Source organism: Saimiri boliviensis, chromosome 9, assembly GCF_048565385.1.
Source record: "Saimiri boliviensis isolate mSaiBol1 chromosome 9, mSaiBol1.pri, whole genome shotgun sequence".
Classification (NCBI taxonomy): Eukaryota; Metazoa; Chordata; class Mammalia; order Primates; family Cebidae; genus Saimiri; species Saimiri boliviensis.
The window spans coordinates 19,303,326-19,328,692 of record NC_133457.1 but is presented as its reverse complement, the minus strand read 5'-3'; the positions used below and the strand labels follow the sequence as shown (position 1 = coordinate 19,328,692).

The 25,367-nt window shown below is 37.6% G+C and overlaps 1 protein-coding gene across 2 annotated transcripts in view; it reads right to left on the bottom strand.

The window, feature by feature from the left end:
- Positions 1-15,658: 15,658 nt before the first annotated feature.
- Positions 15,659-25,367, bottom strand: part of GMPS (guanine monophosphate synthase) — a 76,501-nt gene continuing 66,792 nt past the window's right edge. For both annotated transcript variants that reach the window (XM_039480276.2, XM_074405542.1), the window contains 3 exons: positions 24,540-24,670; positions 22,516-22,688; positions 15,659-21,421 (listed from right to left, as the gene is read on the bottom strand). In XM_039480276.2, the coding sequence (XP_039336210.1) occupies positions 21,320-21,421; positions 22,516-22,688; positions 24,540-24,670 (406 nt within the window). In that variant the 3' untranslated portion in view covers positions 15,659-21,319. The remainder of the gene's footprint in view (positions 21,422-22,515; positions 22,689-24,539; positions 24,671-25,367) is intronic.

Here is a 25,367-nt window from a genome sequence, read left to right as displayed (position 1 = left end):
TACTTACCATTGTGTTAAAAATCGCCTGTAGTATTCAGTACAGTAACATGCTATACAGTTTTGCAATCTAGGAGCTATGGGCTATATTATATAGCATAGGTGTGTAGTGGGCTATGACATCTAGGATTGTGTAAATACACTCTATGATCTTTACACAATTATGTAATTGCCTAACTATGCATTTCTCTGAAAGTATTCCCATTGTAAAGCAAGGTATGATTGTATATATAGGGTTTAGTACTATCCAAGGTTTCAGGCGTCTTACTGGGAGACTTGGAACATATTCCCTGCAGGTAAGAGGGGACTACTGTAGTAGCTCCTTTTTTTTAATTGGAATCTTTTATAATTTTAGGTTTACAGAACTGAATGGATAATATTCCTGAAATCACAGTATGCTATCACTGGTGGCCCCTGCAAGACTATTCTATTCTATTTCAGTTTGTTTTATGTTAATTTTCTTTATTCCTCTGTCCAATCCCAATTTCTTTCCAGGTATAGGCATCTACTCTACTATATTTAAAGTTTGATCTTCAAACCATCTTTCGTGCATATTTACTTTGATGCATATATATTTATATTGTGATATACAAATTTTATTTATATGGGGCATCTGTCTGCTTCATAATATTTATTAAATGTATGTACCACATTTTATTTGTGCATTCCCCTAAAGATGGATACCTAAGTTATTTCAGATCTTTGTTAGTTCAAGTAATATTGCTATGAACATTCTCATGTATCTGTTTGAGGATATCTTTTTGCAAAACTCTATGGGAGTGATTCTCCAGATGCTGAAATTTCTCCAGGCATAGAATTTCTAGGCATGATATTTATGTATTCTTAATTTCACTTTGAACTGCTAAAATGGCTTACTGGAATGACTGTTTATACTTCCACCAGCCATAGACAAGGATTCTCATGTTCTCACATCTTTGGCCAATATTTGACATTACCTGACCTCATTGTTAGCTGGATTGTGACAAAATTGAGTTAATTTATTCTAATTTGCATTTTTCTTATTACATTCACTTAAGAGATTTAATGATTATACAAGTTTCCCTTTCTATTAACTACCTAATTCTGTGCTTTCTTTTTCTTGCTGTAAGTTAGAATTATATGCTAGAATTCCCTGAATATTCTAAATAGCTTGTTCATTTAATACATTGAAAATAGCATTTCCAATCTGTTTCCCTGTAGGTTGTTTGTCTATGACAAATTTTGTTAAATAAGAATCCTTAATTTTGATGAAAATAAATTTTTAATGTATAGCATCTACTACCTGGAGTCCTATGTAATTAGTCTGTCATCAGACAGCATCCTGTATTTTCTTTCATAAAGTTTTGCTTTTCATATTAAGATTTTTAATCCACCTGCATGGTATGTGACAAATTAGAGATTCATGCTACCTCTTAAAGGAACAAGAGTAGGTTGAGCACAGTGGTTCATGCCTGTAATCCCAGCACTTTGGGAGGCTGAGGTGTATGGGTCACTTGAGGTCAGGAGTCCAAGACCAGGCTGACCAATGTGGTGAAATCCCATCGATACTAAAAATACAAAAATTATCCAGGTGTGGTGACGGGCACCTGTAATCTCAGCTACTTGGGAGGCTAAGGCAGGAGAATCGCTTGAACCTGGGAGGCAGAGGTTGCAGTAGGCTGGGATCATACAATTGCACTTCAACCTAGGTGACAGAGCAAGACTTCATCTCAATAATAATAATAAAAGAAAAGAAACAAGAGTAAATCAGTACCAGTCAACTGTGTCATACAGGAATATTAATAAACATTGACAAATCTTTCCATTTTTCAAGAGAAGCCAGAAGTTAAATTCTTTCGTATGTAACATCTAATGATATTTAAAACATGGTGCTGCTCAAACAAAACATATATGTGACCCAGACTTATCCTGTGAGCTGCCAGCCTTTGACCTTTGAGTTGCAAGATTTTTTTTACATTTTGACCTGACTTTTGATGCCTTGTATGCTAGTTATTAAACAAGCAGTTTTTGTTTTCACTGCTTTATATTGTTTCTACATGTATTTAATATGGCTTACCTATACTTGTTTCTAATCCTGCCCATTTAGCAGTTTTATCCCCATCTTTACACAGGTTAAACAATTGACCATAATTCTATCAGCATATTTATTATTACAATAATACTACCTCATGGCAACAGGGGTAACCACATGTTTCTCAACAAAATCAATGGGAATAAAAGAGGAGTCATTTTTCTGCCATCTGTCTCACAACACAAATTCCAAGAACATATGCTTACACCAAGGATTTCCTGGAGAGGCAATGTTTAGAAAAAGAGACTGTGAATAGCTTGAGAGAAACTGCTATGTCTTCAATCTCATCAAATGCCCAAGAGCCACTCACAAAAACATTTATCTGAGAAATTTCTTTGTCCCCTTATCTTCTAGAAAAATGAAGGTAAGGGAACTCATTGTCAAGTAGGTATGGACGTGGCCAAACTTCACACAGTAGTGATCACAGTCTTGGAAAGTCTGGGATAAGAGAATTCTAAATAGCCAACTCACCATAAACTAGGGAGGAACTTGGTAGACATTACGTGGCAAATTGTATTAATATTCAAAATATCTGATACGCCTTTCACTGGGAAGACTATACTTTCCACCACACTGATGTCATGCTTGGCCATGTAAGTTGTAGTTCCCTTTCCTGTTGTATATTCATCCCCATGCCACTGAATGCAGATGGCATGCTTTGGGACAAGAAATGTGAGTAGAGGTGCTGTGTTCCTCTTTGGAACAACAACTTCTCCTTTCCTTTCACTGTCATGTCCCAGGGGGAGCTAACTCCTTCAAGCTGAGTTGCAGAATAAAGATGACAGGGAACAAGGCCTCCACTGACTTGCAATCAATATGGAGCATGAGTGAAAAATACACCTTGGTTGTCACAAGCAATTCAGATCTTAGGGCTGTCTGTCACCACAACATAGCCTAAACTGAAAGATAAAATTTACTGCAACAAATCCATAATACTTTTTATTTTGGACACATTTACTTTTCTTCCAAACTATTCATACTGCTTTATGTTCTCTGGCTAATCCTCTCAAATGCAGCTTCTCGTTTGATTTGGTTTGGTTTTGACATTATCTCTTTTAATAAATACAATTACTATTGTATTGCCTCTCTGCCTCCAAATGCCAAGGATTCTCTCCACCAGACTACTAAGAACACTATTTGAAAAATCTGAAAAGTATTTTGAGAATTCAGGAGTGAGTTAACTTTAAGGTTCTTAACTTTAAAGAGCTCTGTGAAGAACTAACTCTGGTTTTCAGTTCAGCATGTAAGAAGTTTGGAAGTCGCCATTCCATCCCAACAACAAGTAAAAAACTGAACAAATAGAAAAATCAACAACTTTTCTTACATACATCAGAGAAAAAAAGTTCCAGAGCAAACCACTGCCTCAGAAATTGGAGATAGTAGCAGGTACAGAGAGTTGCAACTTACCAGGGCAGAAACCTCTTCAGGAACCAGTGCCATGGTAGGGAAACATGAACTATAATTGAGAAAATGCTGGAGGCTCAGAATAGATAAGACTGAGCTAAAACTTTAGGAAGGCCTCACACTTTTGCTGGTGTTAGCTCCTGGAGTGCTACCAGTTTCTTACAGTGAAGAGCAAGGAAAACTCCCCTTGTATTTCCAACACAGGAAGGGGAAAGATAACCTTTAAATATGCCGCAGGCTTCTGTTCTTAACCGAAACTACCCTCAGGAGAAACTGTTTTATCAGAAACTAACCTACTGGAATTTTATGAGCCTAACCCACCTGGGGAAAGGACTATATCCAACTCCAGCCCCTTCTAACCATCCTATCCCACCTAAGATGGTGAGTGTGGGGAAAATGAGAAACACGTGCGAAGTCCACAGTTTAAAGGCTCACTAAAAGACTGAAACCTGATCCTAGAACTACAGAATGCCTCCGTTCTCTGCACACCTTATTGCCACATCACTAAAGGCCTATTCACCAGAGTTACTTTCACCAAGTCCATCATATCTAGCTTTCAAAAAAAAAATTGCAAGGCAAACCAAAAGGCAAAAAACACAGTTTGAAGAGACAGAACAAGCATCTGAACCAGACTCACTTATGGCAGAGATATTGGACTTATTGACTGCAAATTTAAAGCAACTGTGATTGGCCAGGTGTGGTGGCTCACACCTGTAATTCCAGCACTTTGGGAGGCCGAGCTGGGCGGATCACCTGAGGCCAGGAGTTTGAGACCAGCCTGGCCAACATGGTGAAATCCCATCTCTACTAAAAATACAAAAAAAAAAGAAAAGAAAAGAAAAGCGTGGTGGTGGGCACCTGTAATCCCAGCTACTTGGGAGGCTGAGGCAGGAGAATCACTTGAACCTGGGAGGTGGAGGTTGCAGTGAGCCAAGACCATGCCACTGCACTCCAGCCCGGGCAATAAGAGTGAAACTCCATCTCAAAAAAAATAAAAAACAATTAAAAATAAAACAACTGTGTTTAATAAAAGTTCTAACGGAAAAGAAGGCAACATGTAAGAACAGATAGGTAATGAAAGCAGAGAGATAGAAATTTTTTAAAAAAAATTTTAATTAGCCGGGTGCGGTGGCTCAAGCCTGTAATCCCAGCACTTTGGGAGGCCGAGGCGGGTGGATCACGAGGTCGAGAGATCGAGACCATCCTGGTCAACATGGTGAAACCCCGTCTCTACTAAAAAAAAAAATACAAAAAACTAGCTGGGCGTGGTGGTGCGTGCCTGTAATCCCAGCTACTTAGGAGGCTGAGGCAGGAGAATTGCCTGAACCCAGGAGGCGGAGGTTGCGGTGAGCCGAGATCGCGCCATTGCACTCCAGCCTGGGTAACAAGAGCGAAACTCCGTCTCAAAAAAAAAAAAAAAAAAAAAAAAAATTTTAATTGCTAAAGATGAAAAACTGTAACAGAAAGGAAGAATGCCTTTTATGGGTTCATTAGTAGATCGGACACACTAAGGAAACAATCTCTGAGTTGGAGAACATGGCAAGAGTCTTGTTATTTGGGGTTTTCAAGGGTAAAAATATACACAAGTCTGAAACACCTCCCTTTGGAATCTCTGAGTTTCAAAGTTTTAGCTTTATAGGTGCAGCTTCCCTTTGAGCTTCATTCAAAATTATACGATGGAAGAAATCTAGGGAAGAAATCAATTACAGCTCTAAATACTCCAACATCTGTTCCTGACAACACAGAAGTAAAGTTTCCGCTGTGGCATTTGTCACCTTCTTAAGTGAAGGAGCAAAAGACACAGTGAAAGTGAAGTGCGGAAACACCAGGAAAGCAACTTAAAATACTACCCCCAACATCTATTTAGTCCTAAAGCTCAGGACAATTTCACCAACAAATACAATTTTGGTTTCTCTTAGCCAGAGAAACACAGGGCAACACAGGGAAATCTCATGCCAGTGAAGTTAAATATCTGTAGGGTTTTTTCTTGAATTTGTATCTCTGAAAATTATCCTTTATTTTCCATCTGGCCTCCTGAGGAGTGAGGGTATCTGATGGGCATCCAGTTATTAGAGTAAGCATTTTTACATTCTATAGCCATTTTATGTGGATACTAGATCATGTTTACATTTTTACAGTGACATTTCTAAGGCTTATAATCGTCTACATTCATGATAAAAATGGAAATGTTGAGAAAATTTAGGCCATTGGGATCATAGCCAGTAATATCAGTCAACAGTGAATAGAACTCGACTATTTAAAGGCTTAAAAATAAATTATTTTTTCTAGCTTTTAACTTAATGACATCATCATATAGGTATTTCTGTAAAAGAATTTGAGTTTGAGTAACAAAGGCCCAGTGGCCTCATCCCAAGTTATTCTCACTGTACCTGGGAATTACAGCTATGTGACCCATCAGCACACATTCTGGCACCTTAGGAATTCATGCTCCTTATCACTGTACCATAATGTCTCTTGCAGAAAAGAAAAAAAGAGAAAACACTCCCCTAATGTATCCGATGAGGAAAGTATAAACTCAACATCAAAAACAGACAGGTACAATATGAGAAGGAAGTATTACAAATCAATCTCACTTATAAATGCAAAAATCCTAAACAAAATATTGACACAACAAATCCAGCAGGGTATAAAAACGATGACACATGTTGACCAAGTTGGGTTTATAACAGGAATTCAGGGGTAGTTTAACCCTAGAAAATCTACAAATGTATTAATCATGTTCACAGATTAAAGGAGAGAAAACTTACATATACTCATTTAAATAGATGCATAAAATGCATTTGACAAAATTAAACATGCAAATATGACTTACTCTCCAAATAAACTAAGAATTAAAGAGAACTTGCTTGCATTGACAAAAGACATCAAGCTCATACTTAATTCTTAATGATAAAAAGATTCTCTTTAAAGTAATGAACAAACAAAGATAGAATCTGTTATGGACCGAATTGCACACACCCCTTTCACCCCCAACTCCTGCCACAAACTCACATTTTGAAACCCTAACTCCAAATGTGATTGTATTCAGAGACAGGACCTATAAGAAGGTAATAAAGATTAAGTGAGATCACAGAGTGGGGCCTTAATCCCATAAAACTGACATCCTTCTAAGAATAGGAAGAATCCCCAGAGTTCACTCTCCCTCTGTGCACACTACGAAGAGGCCAGATAAGGACACAGTAAGAAGGTGGCCATCAATTCTTATCAGAAACTGTATTTGCCCACACCTAGAATTGAGACTTATAGCCTACAGATCTGTTAGAAAATAAATTTCTGGGCCAGGCACGGCTACATTTTACCCTGGACTTCTGGCCTCCAGAGCTGTGAGAAAATAAACTTCTGTTGTTTAAGCCACCCAGCCTGAGGCATTTTGGTACAGCAGCTCTAGCAAACTAATAAAGATGCTAATTGTATAAAGGCCAACTGTTACTAACTCAGGTCACCAAATAACTCAAAGAAACTAGCACCATATTAACAATAATGAGTAACTGCAGGCAGAGAGAGGATAGGGAGGGGAGAAAAGAAAAAAGTAGAGGGAAAGGAGAAAGAATACAGAAATAATGACTTGCACTTCAGAAGAGAAAGAAAAAGCTGAGAAGAAAATAGTTTACATCAGCATCAATTCCCTTATCTTGTCTACTCATATACCCCAAAGCACACAGAGTATCGCCCACTGCCCCTTTTAAGCTTCCAAGGGCTCTTGACTATGGGTCACAATCAATGTTTTCATAAGAATTGTCCCCCAATTGGGACCCACTGACTGTATGATTTGAACATTTAAAGATTAGATTTTTGCATGTATTCTGTGCCAGAATTTCTTCAAGGGAGAGAGATTTCAGTTCAATATCTCTTTTATCAAATGATCTAACCACTGTCACCAGGCTTTGCCCAAAACAATCAAAGCCAATACTCCCAGCAAGTGTCTCCATTCCCTACAGACTCAGAGACTAACCTTCCTCACTCCACCATAGTTTCAAATCTTCATAACTCACTGGCTGAATAAATAATGGGCTATTATCTAAGCTTCCTCACAAGAAATGTTTCTTATTTTTGCTGTAAATTGTTCTGCATCTTGAACTTAAATGAGTCTGACTGAAGAAACAAGAATATTCCACTTACATGATTTTCCTAAAATTTTCCTAAGGGAAAAGGCCCTTTAAGATAATCTGGGTTAATTCAACTACCAAATACTTACATTCTGGTCAAATTTTGGTCAAATACACAAGGAATGACAGAACCAGGATTCAAGAATTAACTTTCAAGATTAAGCTCAGTGCTTTTTCCTGTGTATCATTTACTCCCTGTAATTTCACAATAAAATAATTTGGATTCCACAAAACAAGGTTGACCTGGATATTGGACTTACCCTTCTAAACAGAGTAAGTTTTTAGGCTCCCTTCTTTTAAAAGAATGTCATTCTAAGTATATCTTAGCCTGTTGGATGAAAAGCAGGAAGCTAATGTTCAGCAGATGGTAACAGATATTGGCAGCTACTGCCCCATTCTAAGAGCTCAGAAGGCCAAGGAGTGCCTCGGGGGTGCCAGGGCAATTACAGGACATACAGACCAGTGGCAGGGCTCAAAAATATCCATGCCATGCACTCTCCTCAGTGTTGGGGAAAGAAATGTAGCAAGAAGGGACCAGACACACATAAAGCTGTGTGCAGGGACCAGGAATTCACATGTGCAAGCAGAGCTTGTCATCTCCAGCTATTGTAGGGAGGTTTCCAGCAGCTGAGATTCTGAGATGTATTCATTATAAGGTGAAAATACGAAATGACCAATAGCAAACACTGGCTCCCACAGCACCTAGAAAAGCATCTGTGCTTTCTATGTGCTATGCCCTATTCCAAGGACTTTACATACTTTAACTCATTTACTCACCAAAACTTCCCCCAAAACAGCTATTATTATTAACCCTGTTAAACTGCTGAAGAAGTTGAGGCACAGAGGGATTAAGTAACTTCTCTGACATGCCAAAGTTAGCAGTGGCAAAATCAGGATTCAAATGGAGGTAAACTGGTTCTGGGGCCATACTCAATATTGCCCTTCCCTCCTTACATCTTTACCATTGGTAGCCAATTTCAAGCTACCAATATGACATCACTGTAACTCAGAGAGGACTTATATGGCCACCTAATTTAAAAAAAAAATAGAGATACGGGGAGAGAAAAGAAAAATATGATAATGATTAACGGTACTGAAATAGAATGAGAAAGGGCAAGGAGGCAAGAGAAAAACACTGTCAGACGTGGAAGACAGTCAAAGAAACAAAAATAAATTTCTCTTTCTTCTCCACCCCTGCCTTCCTTTTTTGTTGTTGTTCTTTTAACAATCATGGAGTGGCCACATGTGTCCAGCTAAGTACTGGATACAGAAAATGTAAATAAGACTCACTCTCTGCTCTGTGGGTCATTGCTTGGGACTAACACTCGGGAGAGTACAATAGTAAACTGCTAGTAAGCCGGACATCGAGTATTTAAGAGGAATTAAGGAGGAATGGCAGAGTGAGGAAGGATCATATAACCAAAGATTTAACTACCAATGATCTGATCCCTGAATATGGGAAAGTGAGTCTGCTGTGGAGAAGGGCCACAGATTCGATACCCACCCTACATTTCCAGGTCAACTTACCAGAGGTTGCCATTGCTGGAGTAAAAATGTTGAATTGCCTGTGCTCAGAGACCTGGCCACCCAGCTTCCAGGCATTATAGGTGCAAATGACTCACACCATCCCACGTCTAGTGGTGGCGTGGTTACACCAGGAAGCCTTTACACACGGGGAAGCTTGAACACGGGGATGTTCAAGAGAATCGGTGTGTTAGTGCCCATACTGGGTAAGGATCTGGAAATTTCTTTTTGTTTCTTTGGCTGTTTTCCATGTCTGACACAGTGTTTTTCTCTTGGCTTCTGGCCCTTTCTTATTCCATTTTTAATATCACTAATCGTTACCATATTTATCTTTTCTCTCCCTGTATATACATTTTTAAAACACTGAAGGGTGTGGGGTCAGAGAGGAGATTCTCTAGCTGTACTTAAATTGTAGATTTAGCTGAGCCAGCTGGAGCATCACCAAATGCCAACCTGGTGCAGCCTAAAAGCAGGCATTCATGTTACATGGAATTTTTAAATGAGTTGAGGAAAGTTCATATTTTTTAGCATTACCAGGAAACATATAAAGACATTCTTTCATATATTATTGACACTCTGTTTCCAAAAGGCTTTTGAGGTAGCTTTTTGTTGATACTAGGTTCCCATTTTCATTTAATGGGAGGAAAACTTAAGGAGAAAGTGACACAGGCAGGTAAAATTTTGATGGGAGAAAATGCAGCAATAAATCTGAAGTATTCATGTCACAATAGAACATCTGCAGAAGCTACAAGCCAGTGGAGAAGAGTGACATATGTGCTCAGAAAAAGGGGTGAGAAAAAGAAATTTCAAGTGGAAGACAAATTTTTCTTCAGTTGTGCCATATTCTATCAATCTACACAAAACCCAAGAAACATTGTATTGCTACTGTAGGCTTTAAAAATAATGCAGAAATAGAAATAACACATTAATTTATTCTCTTAAAGGTTCTATCATCCAGAATACCAAGTAAAATGTTAAAGCACCAATTCCCTTATCTCATCTACTCATCTACCCCAAAGATAACTACTTCATAAAGTTTACAGTTTTTTTCCAGACATTTACATGTTTTCAAATATGAATGTGACTGCTATCTGTTTTTACATCAGCCCATGGAGCTTTGTATTCTTTTAAACAGCTATATGTATACTCGATTACAAATGAACCCTACTATATTTGACCATTCTCCTGTGGATGGACAATGAAGTTTTTTTCCTACCCTGTTTTATTTAAGAACATTCCTTCATGATCATCATTATCTAAATCAAGGATCTGCATGTCTATGAATCATGAAAACTTACAGAAATGTGGAATTAAGGTCAATCTAACATTTTCCTTTATAAAGAGAATTATGAAATGTACCAACAGAATTAAGACCAAGAAACACACTTTCAATAAATATATGAAAATTATTGTCCAAAAAGACATCATTTCTCTCCAATGCATAGGGAAGACAGTCGAAAGAGAGAAAAATAGGGAGAAATAGGGAGAAAGAAAGAGAAATGAAATGTTTACACTTTCAGAAGCTCAGGATTGAGCTCCCAAGTGGAATGAATAGACATAGTATTAATTCACTTTGAAATACATTTTCTGAAATAAAGCATCTCAGCTTTCAAAAGTCCAAAAATATGAGTAAATTCGCCAAGTTTTAAAATTACTTAAAATATAGCAGCAGAAACTTTCCTCAATTTTCCTATTTTCCACATATATATATATATATATATAATATATATATATATATATACACACACACACACACACACACACACTATGGACTAGAGAAAATGGCTTTTTAGATTTTAGAAACCAGGAGCTACATTTCATAAAACAATATCATTGTCCTGCAATCCTCTAACTTCTTCAATATTGTTACAAAACACTTTTTGTTTGTGTGTTTGCAATGGAGTCTCTCCGTGTCTCCCAAGCTGGAGTACAGTGGCGCGATCTCTCCTCCCAAGTTCAAACAATTCTCCTGCCTCAGCCTCCAGAGTAGCTGAGATTACAGGCACGCACCACCACACCCAGCTAATTTTTATATTTTTAGTAGAGACAGGGTTTCCCCATCTTGGCCAGGCTGGTCTCGAACTTCTCACTTCAAGTGATCCACCCGCCTTGGCCTACTAAAGTGCTGAGATTACAGGCATGAGCCACCATGCCCAGACTAATGTTGTTACAAAATACTTTGGACAGTACTTTACATTTTTGTCTATATACGTGAGCCAGCTTATATGAAGCCAAGGTAAATATCACATATGAGGGATAGTTTATCATCTCTTTCCATCTCCTGCAGCACTAGTCACCAAACTCGGAATTCCTTTAAGGCTGCATTTATAAAAATGTGCAGTATCCAGTCATCCAGAAGCAGCTGAGGATCTAAATTTATCAGTCTGGAAAATAACTTGACATCAACCATCTTTGCCCCTCAGAGGCTGAAAGATTCAGAAGCAGTTTTGAGGCACAGACAAGGTCACAGACACAGTATGGTCTCAACTGGCTCATTAAATTTTTCTGCCAGTTATCTTTTTATGTGCATTTATTTAAACAACACTTATATGGAACTTTTATAGCCCAGGCTGTATTCTAAAGGCTTTGCCCTCATTGCTGGTTTGTCATTTGCAAACTGGGAATAAAAATAATAACACTTACTTCAGAGTTGTGAGGTTATATGAGAACTTAAAACAGAACTATCATTTGACCCAGTAATTCCATCACTGGATATATACCCAAAGAAATATAAATTGTTCTACCATAAAGACACATGCACATATATGTTCATTACAGCACTATTCACAATAGCAAAGACACAAAGTCAACTAAACGCCCATCAACGGTGGAGTTGATAATGAAAATGTGTTACATGAACACCATGGAATACTACACAGCCATAAATAATAGTTATATAATGTCCCCAGAAGTAACATGAATGGAACTGGAGGTCATTATTCTAACTGAATTAATGCAGGAACAGAAAATCAAATACTGCAGGTTCCCACTTATTAAGTGGGAGCTAAACACTGAGTACACTGGACACTAAGAAGGAAACAATGGACACCAGGGCCTACTTGAGGGTTGAGGGTGGAGAGAGAGACGACTGAGAAACTATCTATTGGGCACTATGCTTATTACCTGGGTGACAAAATAATCTGTGCATTAAACCCCCATTACACATAATTTACCCATGTAACAAACCTGCACATATACCCTCAAACCTAAAAGTTGGAAAGGAAAAACAAATAAGAATTACACTGAATAACATTTTAAAAGTTAAACATGCATCACAGCAATTTTATTCCTAAAAATGTGCCCGGGATAAATGAATGCATATATCCCCGCAAGTTTATACAATGTCATAATGAAACTGCCATTGCAAATAACTGAGACAGTGAAAGAGATCTGATCTAATCAACTCCATCTTGCTTCTAACCTCCAAGCTGTCCTTGTTCATTCCTGGGCACAGGACAAACTAACTCTGAGAAGAACTTGGTTTAGAGTTTAAAACAAAGATGGTAACAACACTTTCCCAAAGCAGACCTCTTCTTGCCTGGGGACTAGGCTGCCTTTGTAGAACTAACATATTAGCCAAAATCTCTAAACTCTAAAACATATTCAAAAGATGGCCATTATTGTTTACTTAACAGACAAAATTTTAAAATATATATGGTGACTATTTCCCCTTGCTTCACAAAGGAAAATCAATATAGTAACAAATCTGTGAATAGGACATTTGGCATTTTCTAAATCCAGTATATTAAATATTCACTTCTATCATAAATGTCTAAAAAGTATGAAATAGTTTTAAATCTCTGCAGTAATAGCAGTTACCTGAAAAGCTAGCTCCAAAGTGAATTTAAGTATGCTTTAAATGTGGATCTAGGGACATTTTATACATGTCTACTTTAATAAATATATGGGATGTCTGTTCCTCTACCCCTAGGAAGATGCAGAAAAATTGTTAAGTATCTGTATTTTTGCAAAATAGTCCCTTAAATGTAAAAACTAGAAAAGATAACACTTTCTCTCTCTCTATAAAATACATATATATATATATAGTGGCATGATCATAGCTCACTGAAGCCTTGACATCCTGGGCTCAGTCTCCCAAGTAGCTGGGACTATAGGTGCACACCTGGCTACTATTTGTGTTTTTTTGTAGACTCAGTATTTCGCCATGTTGCCCAGGCTGGTCTTGAATTCCTGTGCTCAAATGATCTACCTGCCTCAGCCTCCCAAAGCACTGGGACTATAGGCATGAGCCACTGCACCCAGCCAAGGACACATACATATTTTAAGATATATGTTTAAAGTTAAAAAAAAAATCTGAGAAAAGAAAAAAAAAATCACAATACTCAAGACACCGTGGTTCTCAAACTATGCACCAAGGCACTCCAAGCCACTGAAACAAACTCACACAGACACAAGGTGAGCTGTTAGCTTGTGGTCAGTTTTCAACACAGCATCATGCTACATTCCATTTAATGGTGTCATGTTTGCAAAGCTGGCTGGGTTTTCAGTGGCTGTGGTGATTAAAAACATGCATGGTGCAAAAATCAGCATGAAACAGAAAATGAAGATGGCAGTGATTTGGTAAGCTATACAGTGCTCAACAGATGCACATATCCCAAACATAGTTAACTCTAAGAATGAAAAGAATGACTGCTTTCATTTACAGACATTTTTTTCTAATGGCTATGTTGTTAGGACATAACATTTTGTTCCATAACGATTAATAAATGAACTGTTACTTTGACCTAGGGACACTAATAAAATTACTAAGGAACTGTGAGGGGGAAAGTTTGGGAACTCTGTATTAAATTCACAAAAGGTACTCTAGCACCCTGATCAAAAAAAGAAAAAACAAGTAAAAATGCCATTCAAAATGTATCTTATTCAATGATGTATCAAGTTTCTCTTTAAGCAAAAATCTAACAAAATAGGCCAGGACAGCAGCATAACCAGTAAATTAAGTAAATAAATACTACAAGTCATTTCATTCCTTTAAAAAATCTCTGGGTACTGGCCAGGCACAGTGGCTCATGCCTGTAATCCCAGCACTTTGGAATGCCGAGGCAGGTGAATCACTCGAAACACAGAGTTTGAGACTAGCTTGACCAACAGGGCAGCAAAACCCATCTCTACCAAAAATACAAAAATTAGTCAGGAGTGGTGGCACATGCCTGTAGTTCCAGCTACTCAGGAGACTGACGGAGGAGAATCACTTGAACCCATGAGGAGGAGGATACAGTGAGCCAAGATTGCACCACTGCACTCCAGCCTGGGCATACAGCAAGACTGTCTGGGAAAAAAAAAAAAAAAAAAAAAAAAATCCCTGGGTATTTATCACAAACTTTTGGGAAATCTCAACTGTGTGATATATGGCTAATTCAGTTGTTAAAGAATCATGTTATTCTAATTATTGAATCTGAATAGGAATATTGGGGTGTGCTAATGGCATTATTCTACTTTCCACTTTTGTGTATGCTTGAACATTTTCACAATAATTTTAAGACTGTTGAACACCTAACAGTCATGATATATATTATTCTTGGTACTCTCCCACAAGCAAAATAAGCACTATAAATAAGCAGTTCAATCTACTATATCCTCATTACTAATCACAATAAAATTGAAGTTGTTTTCCAAAAGAATCAAAAGATGAGATTTTCTTACACTTGATACATTTTTAGCCCACTGAAACATTCTTGTTTAGAGTATCAATCATCCTAATGCAATTAGATAAAGGCATCTTAACAAAAGGCTCTTGCGTTTTCCACACCATTTCTGTAGCCATATTAAGTGGGAATTTTAAAAAGTTTTCTCTAATAATGCTATTTTTTAAAAAAAAGAATGTTTTGGCAGGTTTCATAATGTCTAAAGAATAGTAATAGATACACATGGAATGACATTCAGAAATATTAAAAAATGCATTTATTGATTAGAATTTGACACACTATTTTAAAACAGGTTAACATAAGATTCCTAGCTGCTTTGCTCAGAATATAATCTATATAAATTCATTAGAATAATTCACCAATAATCTACTGAAGAAACAAAAAGCAAAAACAAAAACAGCTGTGTGGTGTTTAATATAGCTTTTGATTTAAAAAAGTATTATTTTTAAGAGGCAGAATGTCAGTTTGAAATACAGGAGTTCAAGATAAAAACCTAATACTTTTGTTATGAGTTATGCTAAAACAGGAAAAAGTTTTCAAAATATAGTTGTGTTAAATACAGTCTTCTCAGATAGCAGAAGGCAAGGCAAGGGCATTCATTGACTTGAAAGGAAACAGACCACAGTAATATGGCTGCCTGAAAGTAACTATGGAATTCAGTTTCTCAACATGATTATTTCTTCTAATCTTCATATTGATGACTCACTAGTACGTTTACTTTTGACAGATTTAATCAACTCTGATAACATACTTCCAAATAATTAAAAGGACCTGATTTATGTATCAAACAAAGGTTAATTTGTTCTTGAGAAATGACAAAAGATTTGGTCAAATGTAAATGAATATGCAAGAAGTCACACAAGTCTGTGTGTACATACATACATGACTTTAATTTTATAAGTACGTGTGTATACACACACCTTTAGCTCATCATTTAAATAAAAAGCTATCCAATGTTTTATGTCTGTATGTCCCCCATTAACACTAAGCAAAATATTAATCCCTCCTATCTATGTAAGGGAAATAGAGTAAGTTGTTATATAGAAACCCTTGACACTATATGCAATTTCTTATGTCCCTTATTCTGATGTCTGTTCTCTCGGCTCTTACTTCTTGGACTTTCTCATAAACATGGAAGCTTCATGACAAATTGTGAAAATCATCGTTTCCTCCTTTACGAAGTATACGGAAGACAAAAGGGATTAAAGCCATTTCACATTTAGCAAAGCTATTTTATGGCAACATTGTTACAACACAAAATAGACATTGCAGTTTACAATTAACAATTACATAGTGATTTCATAACAATACTACTTACTCCAATTAACAAAATATTTCTTTATAAAAAATATGTTCAAAAGGAAGTTTACATTCACATCTTCATTTAATATCAAGGTTGTAACAATGGTCTTAGGAGATGCAAAGACAGAAAACTACTCACCTTAAAAATCTGTATTCTTGAAAGATACATACTCCACTTGGATACTGCTCAAGGTTCAGGCTTCCTGGACAACTCAAAGGATTTTGGAGTTGTACTTAACATACCCAAGAAATAGCTGAATTTCCTAAGCTCTCATAATTTTTCTAACCAAGGGCCCTTAACAAAGTTAAAAGACACCACAGGGTTCAGAAGTGAACAAATATGTTGGTTTTGGTTTTTTGTTGTTGTTTTTTTTTTTTTTTGAGACAGTCTCACTCTTGTCGCCCAGGGTGGTGTGTAGTGCAATCTCTGCTCACTGCAACCTCTATCTCCCAGGTTTAAGCGATTCTCATGCCTCAGCCTCCCGAGTAGCTGAGATTACAAGCGTGCACCGCCATGCCCAGCTAATTTTTATATTTTTAGTAGAAATGAGGTTTCACCATGTTGGCCAGGCTGGTCTCAAACTCCTGACCTCAAGAGATCAGCTTGCCTCAGCCTCTCAAAGTGCTGGGATTACAGGCGTGAACCAGGGCGCCTGGACACAAATATGTTAATGAGTAAATTAAGATGGTACTACTCAAATGATTCTAATTTAAGAAACATAGGTGGCAGGTAGGTAACCTCTAGTTCTCTAAAGAATAATAGCCAAATGACAGGAGGATTTATGTGGTGGTGCAGTAACAGCTTAGTCTCAGTTTCATGACCTAAAGTCAGAATTGGAGCAGTGGCTACAGCATAGGGGTGGCTTTCTCTTCTCTGAAGGAAAAGTAAAAGGAGTAAGAAGAAAGAGTTTGAAACAATAGCCTATGCAGTTGTTGCTCAGATCTCGAAATTAGCAACAAGTATGTCAGGTGTCCTAAATATTACCTAACAGGCCCTGGGAGTGTCTGACATACAACATAATATAGGTAGTAGAATCAGTTCCAGAATCTGGTTCCTGGATCTGAATTTAGCTATAAGACCCTCAGCAAGACAGTCTCTATGGCCTGCATTTCTTTCCTATAGCTTTAATAAAGATTCACCTGTAAGTTTGATGAAGACAGGCTAGGTATGGCCCTCAATAAGAATTTATTCTGGCTTGCAGATTTACAACTGTAAATGCTTGAATTCTACCTTCCGATTCTAATTTTATTTGACATCTGCTTATTGTATTTTTTAACTCCTCAGGTTATGTAATAATAGGCATCCAAGGTTGAGAAACACTGACAAAAAGGTTAAAGTTCAGTGAGACACGGAGGCCTCTTCAATACATAAAAATAAGGTTGGAAGTTACCATCTTGACACTCTTGGGGGGATTCCATATCTCTTCACTTGCCGTTAAGTGAAATGTTCAGAAATTTAAGAGTTAACAATGCCACCATTACTGCTGTCAAATCCTTCAGTGATTAAAAAGATACCCAGGCTCCCTCAATCATCTGGTGTGGTTAAACGACTTCCATAAGAACAAAAGATGTGCTTTCCAAGTGTGGAGACATCCAACCTGTATTCAGTTCCCCGCTACATTTCGGATTTGGGCCAATGAAAGGAGCACCCATTGGGGTGATAGCTAAGGCATGTCCTTGCCACAAATCAGTGAGACTTCTGGAGGGGAGCAGCATGGAACGGTGGTTATAACATTGGGCAAGAGGACGTCAGAGAACTTCTGAAAGACAGGGCTATTTCTAGAAACTCACCTACTCTAAGTAAGGAGACGATTAACACTTTCAAAGCCCATTTATCCTTGATGGTCAATTACACACTGAGAACTTCCTTTTTAAGATAGCCTGGATTCTAGCTGTAGCTCCCAACAGTTAACTATATATAAGTGATGATGGGTGACTTCATTATTGTCAAAGCCAAAGCATATTCTCTGTCAGCTTTTCAAAAAACATACAGTAAAGAGAGATTACTATCAGGAGAACTTTGATGGGTGTTTTTCAAGGGTCATCTCACAGCAGAAGAGTCCTCAAGTGGTCAGACCTTGCCAACAGGTTCAAAAAAAAGTAATTAGCATTCGACTTGCCCATGCATTTTGATGTTTCCCTTTGTGTCATATCTGATAAAAAAAGAACTTAAAAAAACCACTATCCAGCTTCTCCATTCTGTTTCCTGCTATGCTTTTTCTTGTTCACAAAATAGGAATTTATGGCTGGATTTGATGTTAAAAATTTAATACAGTTACCTCATGTCACAGATAAAGAACAGAAATGACTTGACCAAGTTCATATTGTTGTTTAATGGCAGGGCAAAGCACTAAAGATGGATAGTCCTACTTTCCTAATTTGAATCTCCTTATTCTCTACAGGTTAGGGTCCAGTTACTTAGTAAAACAGGCTATCAGAAGAATAAGCCCAAACAGTGAGGAAACAAACGTTTATGATGCTTCTTTGACTACATGCATGCAGTTTACTTCAAGATTAAGGGATTAAAAAAAAGACTAGAAAACAGTGTAACCCTATCTCCTAAATATATCTAAAGACATGTCTTTAGAAATTATGCCAGGCTGTTATTTCTAACAGAGCTGATGATCATAGATTGGTTCTTAAAAATGATTCTGTGCCTGCCAATCTTAGGAATAAATGATGCTTTCAATGATCTGCCTCTGTCTACCTAAAAGGTACAAAGAAAAAGAATATATTTAATTAAACGGAAATGTATCCCAGGTAGATGGTAAGCAATGGGAATAAAGTCATGATATGCCCAAAATAACCAATGATGAATGCTATTAGCCAGGTAGCCACCATTCTATTCTTAATCAAAAATCAGCATTCCATAAGTTTATATAATGTTAGGTGTCAGAATACATTCAATGAAAGGGCAATCAAGACTAAGGAAACCTGACATTTAATTCTGAAATTCATTAAGTAACCATGCCTAAGCTGAACTTACTTTCTTAACTGTAAAATGGAAGTACAACCTTTAACTTTTCTCAGTGGCGCAGATGAAATACTGTGAAGGTACACAGTAATGCTATATGGCACAAAGCAAAAAGCACTGTGCAAAAGAAGACAGGGTGCTAAGTATTAGGAAAGTTCTGAGTTCCAGAAAATTCAGATTTTTAAGAAACTATGTAATGTCAAGATATGTTTTGCAGAAACAATTTTGCCAGTGTTATATTAAGAAGTATATACTAACTATATATTAGTAGGGATTATATAAAAGGTGTTCAAAAAACAAGTGTCAGGAAAACACCAAGTGGAATTTAACAACTGTTTTTAACTTCAGAATTTCTCAGTTTTGAATATAAGTATGCCATGAATCTCCAACAAAGGACAAGTGAGCTTACTTTCCCCAAACATATATGACCACCTAATCCTTTTTACATAGACCTTCTCAGTGGAGCAGTGTTCCTTAGTACATACTTAGGGAACACACATTCTTCCTATCTATTTTTCCAAAATTCCTATTGTTTGCTTCAATACAAAAACCTAAGACACTCTGGCTAGCAATTTTTTTTCATATAAACATAAATGTATACTGACACATTGATGTTCGTAAGCATTTGACAGGTTGTCTATTCTAGCTCTCAAATAACATGACTCTAAATCTGTTAAGACCAGATCATTAACATACCCTCTTTCCAGAAGGCCATAATGAGTACCTCCTCATCAGGATAGAAAATGTACCCTTTAAGTTTTGTAGGAGTCAAATACCCCTATGTCTTGGGGAGAGATTTCTGTTCAGACAGACAGAAACTCTTCCCTTGCTGGTCCAGCAGCAGTTTTCTTGTTCTCGGGACCAGCCAGAATAAAAAGATGACTTCTGCCATGCATCATTTTGTTGTTTATCTAACACTGAATCCCAAATAAAATTTCATACCTTATTAATAGATCTGACCTTTTAAACTAGAAAAGAGGCAGCAACCTGAGATGGAATTGGTAAGAGAAAAACATGGTAACATTCCTAGCTAAAATACTGAGAGAAACGGAGAGTTTAAGTCAACTACTATCTATTTTTACAGTACTTATGTGAGTGTTATAAAAGATCTGTTAGAAACTGGTGTCAATGGAAACAAGTCCTGCACCAGTTTTTGAATCATCTCTTATAGCTAGTAGAAAGGATTACAAGGTTTAGCAAACATCTTGCAAGGATCAAGACTGTTCACAGACGTCTGAGCAACGAATAATACGTCTATAGATTAGATCTAAGAGTTCATTTTACCACTGTTTACTAGATGATATAAGCATTTTTCCTCTCCTATTTGTAAGCTGTAGGTATGCATCATGGCTTCTGCTATCTCAGAGCTGTTTCCTCTGACCAGCAAAGGAAGAGATTAAAATGCTCCTCCTGACCTCTATCTGCATTATACCAGAAAGGTCACTGAGCCAGTTTCTTCTGGGGAGAGAACAGAAACCTTCTATGCAAGGCTGCAGGAGGCTGGTAATATACAGCTAGGAGGATAAAGCTCCTTACTAATAAACAAGCTGACATTGAACAACATGGCATCTACATAGAACATGGTTTGCAAACATTTTAAGACCATTCATAGACATCTGAGACCACTCAGTTTCTTCCTCCCAGGGCTGTGAAATAAAATTCAAAAGTAAATCAACAAATTCCTGGTGCTTTCCATCTTACAGTAGCTTACATTTTACAGCCTCAGTGTCCTTCAAAAGTGGCTGGAATAGCCCACCTATACCTTTATCTGATATGTTCATCTCTCACCCATTGGAGAAATAAGATTACTTATAGAAAAAATTGATTCTCCAAAAGGAATATAAACACAGTAAGTAACAATGGTAAATAATGGGTATTTCTAACAGTTCTTAGAAACTGGCAAGGAGACAGAAGCCTATTACTACTCCCAAACTTACTCACCTTCCTACATCTTCACATGGACATCAATAGCAACAGTGACTTTATACATAAAGACTAAGTGAGGCAAAGGCAAAAGCAGTATCAATCTGTCTGAGTGTAGGCAATGGTGCTTTGATTATTTACCCGTACAAACTCTTCAGTCCCTTTTGGTTATCCCCAACTCAGCTCTTAAGCCGTAGATTTTTGCTGCAGAGAACTCAGATGTAATGTAGCTGGCTCCAGTAACTCTTTTCACAGCACTGCATGTCAACAATGGGAATGATTTCTAATCAATTTAAACTGCACACGGTACTTTAATAGAACAAGAAGTTTATTACTCCCACTCAGTAGTTCCTGGGGGCTTTGATGTTAAGTCATACATAATTCGAGAAATACCAGGAATCTTCTTAATCTCAGTGACCATCTTTAACACCACCTGTTATTTAAAAAAAAAAAAAAAGATTATATAGAAGAGCCAGCATCCACTGCATGTCCCACAGTCCTAGAGGGCTTACATTTATAATTTAAAATAAAATTTGACTATTTTCACTATTGTCCTCCATATGTATGGGATGGTTTCTGATTAATCTTACATAATGAATCTATTCCACTCTGCAGGGATAGGTTTAAGTTAATAAAGTTTAAAATATTAGTGACTTAAACTCAGTACTACTCAAAGTGTGATCCACAAACAGGTGCTAGTCTGCAAGTTGTGTCTGTGACTGATCCACAAGTGCTTAAGTATATATAGCAATTTGACATTGCTGTGGAATCCAAGCATGTGATTTCATGTGTTTAACCCAATGCTGTCTGCAAATTATCGGTGGCTTAAACATACAACTATAATGGCCATGAAGGTGGCACAGAGTTCACTGTAATAATAATTATCAAGCACCTAAGAGGAGAATATAGCCTGCTCACTTGTCAAATTTGGCAAATTTGAGCCTAAGAGAAAACTGACTCTAAGCCACATTCCCCAACCTAGCTACTTCACTATAACCACAGCCTCAAATCAGTGCACCCCAACTAATACAGTCTCACTTTGATTTTTCACTAGCTATTATGCAAGCAGCTCCTTTGGAATGTTCTGGTAGACACAAAGAAGGATCAAAAATTGAGTTGGAATTAGTAGTAGGCAGAATATTTAGGCAATTATTGGGTGTCTGGCCATAAAGCTATCAAATCACATCTTTATTTCTAACAAACTCTTCTTCACTACTAGAGTTTTCTTCTTTATTTGGGGAATACTATTTGTAAAGTAGAAATTGACAGGATCAGATAAAATTATAGATTAAATTGATTACTTTCTATATAGTAATCAAACATTTGGAGAGCATATGAAATTTATCTGCACCAGTGTATTAATCAAATACGTGAAAAAGAAAAAAGAAAAAAGAAAAGAAAAAGGGCCTATCTTATGAACAGAAAACCAACATCAGAAATACAACACTGGCATAGCCTATTCTATTCACCATATTATAAAATTAAGAGGTACTGAGAATGTACATTAGAAAAAAATATATGAATTACCTCTACAGGGATCTCATTGCCAGGTGTTGCAGGTATACCAGTCATGAAGTCACTAGTAATAAAGGTTCGAATAACTACAGATCTCTGGCATGAAGGCTGCTTTTGAAGTGGGTCCCGATCAAAATGTAATGGTGTCAAAATCACCGGCATCTGGCTGATTTTCCCAGCATACCCTAGAGAAAGGTATAGAACCAATCACCACACCATAGAAAAGCACTCTAACTCAGTTCAATTAAATCCTCCCAGACAGTATCTGAAATCACATATACACATACAGCACAGTTAAGACTGTCATCATGCACTGATTTCAGCTACTCCCACGGCCTTTTAAGTGGACTCAACCACAAATGCAAAAAAAAAAAAAAAATTGATCACATCAATAATGTTTTACTGATGTACTATAAAGAGAGAGAGTCAATTCTCATTATTCTTAGTTATAATTTGCAGTTGCAAACAATGAACTAGCAAATACTGAATCATTTCTCCCAGGGGAAACAGAGGGTTAGGTTCCTGCAAGCTTCTGGCTGCAATATATTTATCAAGTGATTAATATGTAACCTTGTTTTATGTGTTTTTCTGACTTAAGACACTGTATTTAATATTTAATATATTCACTAACACTATATTCACAATCAACAGCTCTTTAACTCATGCCTGAATGAAGCTTATCTAACACAGATTTTCTCTGTAAGGTACATCACAGCATTCTTGTGCTTAGGAACCCAGACAGCACTTCAACACTGCACTTTTTTTTTTTTTTTTTTTTTTTTGAGACGGAGTTTCGCTCTTGTTACCCAGGCTGGAGTGCAATGGCGCGATCTCGGCTCACCGCAACCTCTGCCTCCTGGGTTCAGGCAATTCTCCTGCCTCAGCCTCCTGAGTAGCTGGGATTACAGGCACGTGCCACCATACCCAGCTAATTTTTTATATTTTTAGTAGAGATGGGGTTTCACCATGTTGACCAGGATGGTCTCGATCTCTTGACCTCGTGATCCACCTGCCTCGGCCTCCCAAAGTGCTGGGATTACAGGCTTGAGCCACCGCGCCCGGCCAACACTATACTTTAAATCCATTTTAAACAGAAACAAAAGGCATAAAAATGCAAAAGATAAAGCATCAAGGAGACCAAGAAAAAGACACTTGTTCACATTACGAGAGCTGAAACAAGAAGGCAGAGCACCACCTTGTTTGTTCAAACTCAGCTGGGAACATCTAAGTCTGGATATTCAAATTTTCTGCTGCTCTGTGCATGTCCACAAATGGTCACAAAGGTGAATATATTTTATTAAGAAGTAGCATTATCGGCGAGGTGTGGTGGCTCATGCCTGTAATGCCAGTACTTTAGGAGACCAAGGCACGTGGATCACCTGAGGTCAGGAGTTCAAGACCAGCCTGGCAAACCCCCGTCTCTACTAAAAATACAAAAATTAGCCAGGTATGGTGGCAGGCACCTCTAATTCCAGCTACTCAGGAGGCTGAAGCCAGAGAATCACTTGAACTGGGAGGCAGAGGTTGCAGTGAGCCAAGACAGTGCCACTGCACTCCAGCCTGGATGATAGAGTGCGACAGACTCCGTCTCAAAAAAATAAAAAAGAAACATCATAGAACATTCAGAGATTTAAATAAAACAAAGGCTGGGCAAGATGTCTCACTCCAGTAATCCCAGCATTTTAGAGGCCAAGGCAGAGGCGGTCGGGAGTTCCAGACCAGCCTAACCAACATGGAGAAACCCCATCTTTACTAAAAATATAAAAATTAGCCAGGCATGGTGGCGCATGCCTATAATCCCAGCTACTCAGGAGGCTGAGGTAGGAGAATCGCTTGAAACCCAGAGGCAGAGGTTGTGGTGAGCCGAGATAATGCCATTGCACTCTAGCCAGGGCAACAAGAGCGAAACTCTGTCTCAAAATAAATAAATAAATAAATAAGCATCTAAAAAGCAAAAGCCACATCCTCCTACTCTTAATGCCGAGCTTCCAAAAACTAGTTTCAGAAGGTAGTGATCAAAAACATGAGCAACTTACCAGACTCCCTGAGAATGTTATGGGCCTCAAAATCAGCTTGGCGTAAAGTACTGAGCACACCTGTTGTCAAGAAAGTGGGAGTAACATCTGTAGGAGGTTCTTTAACTGGTGGGCCAAATATATAAACAACTCTAGAAAGGAAGAGGTAAAATTATAGCACAATTACACTTTAAATGTAGAAATTACATTTTAGTATGAGAAGCAAGACACGTAGAACAGTAACATTCTTTCCACTTCCAACTTAGTTTGAGGTCCTTCTCCTGCCCACTTCAACTCCCCAAATGGACAGGACAGGATGTAAGATTATAGGAAGGTCTGTGTTCTGTGTGCTTTCCTCAAAGTGTGTTCTCTGGAATATTCTCAGAATGTGCAAAGATATAAGTGATTATTATGACTCTCTTTTCACTTAATGTACTGGGTTGAAGAGTATTCCCAAAACTTCATGTCCACCCAGAATCTCTGGGGAGAAAAAGGGCCTTTGCAGATGTAATCAAGTAAGATAAAGTAATACTGGATTTCTAATCCAATAACTGGTAACCTTCCAAGTACCAAGAAACTTGGATACATAGATACACACAGAGGAATGAGGGTCATGTGAACACAAAGACAGACTGGATTATGCTGCCACATGCCAAGGATCGTCAGCAGCCACCAGATAGTAGAAAGAAGCAAGAAAGGATCCTCCCCTTGAGTCTTCAGATAGAATATGACCCTGCTAACACTGAATTCAGACTTCTGGCCTCCTAAACTGTTAAAGAATAAACATCTGTTGTTGTAAGCCTCCCAGTTTGTGGTAATTTGTTATGGGTAGTCCTAGGAAACAAATAT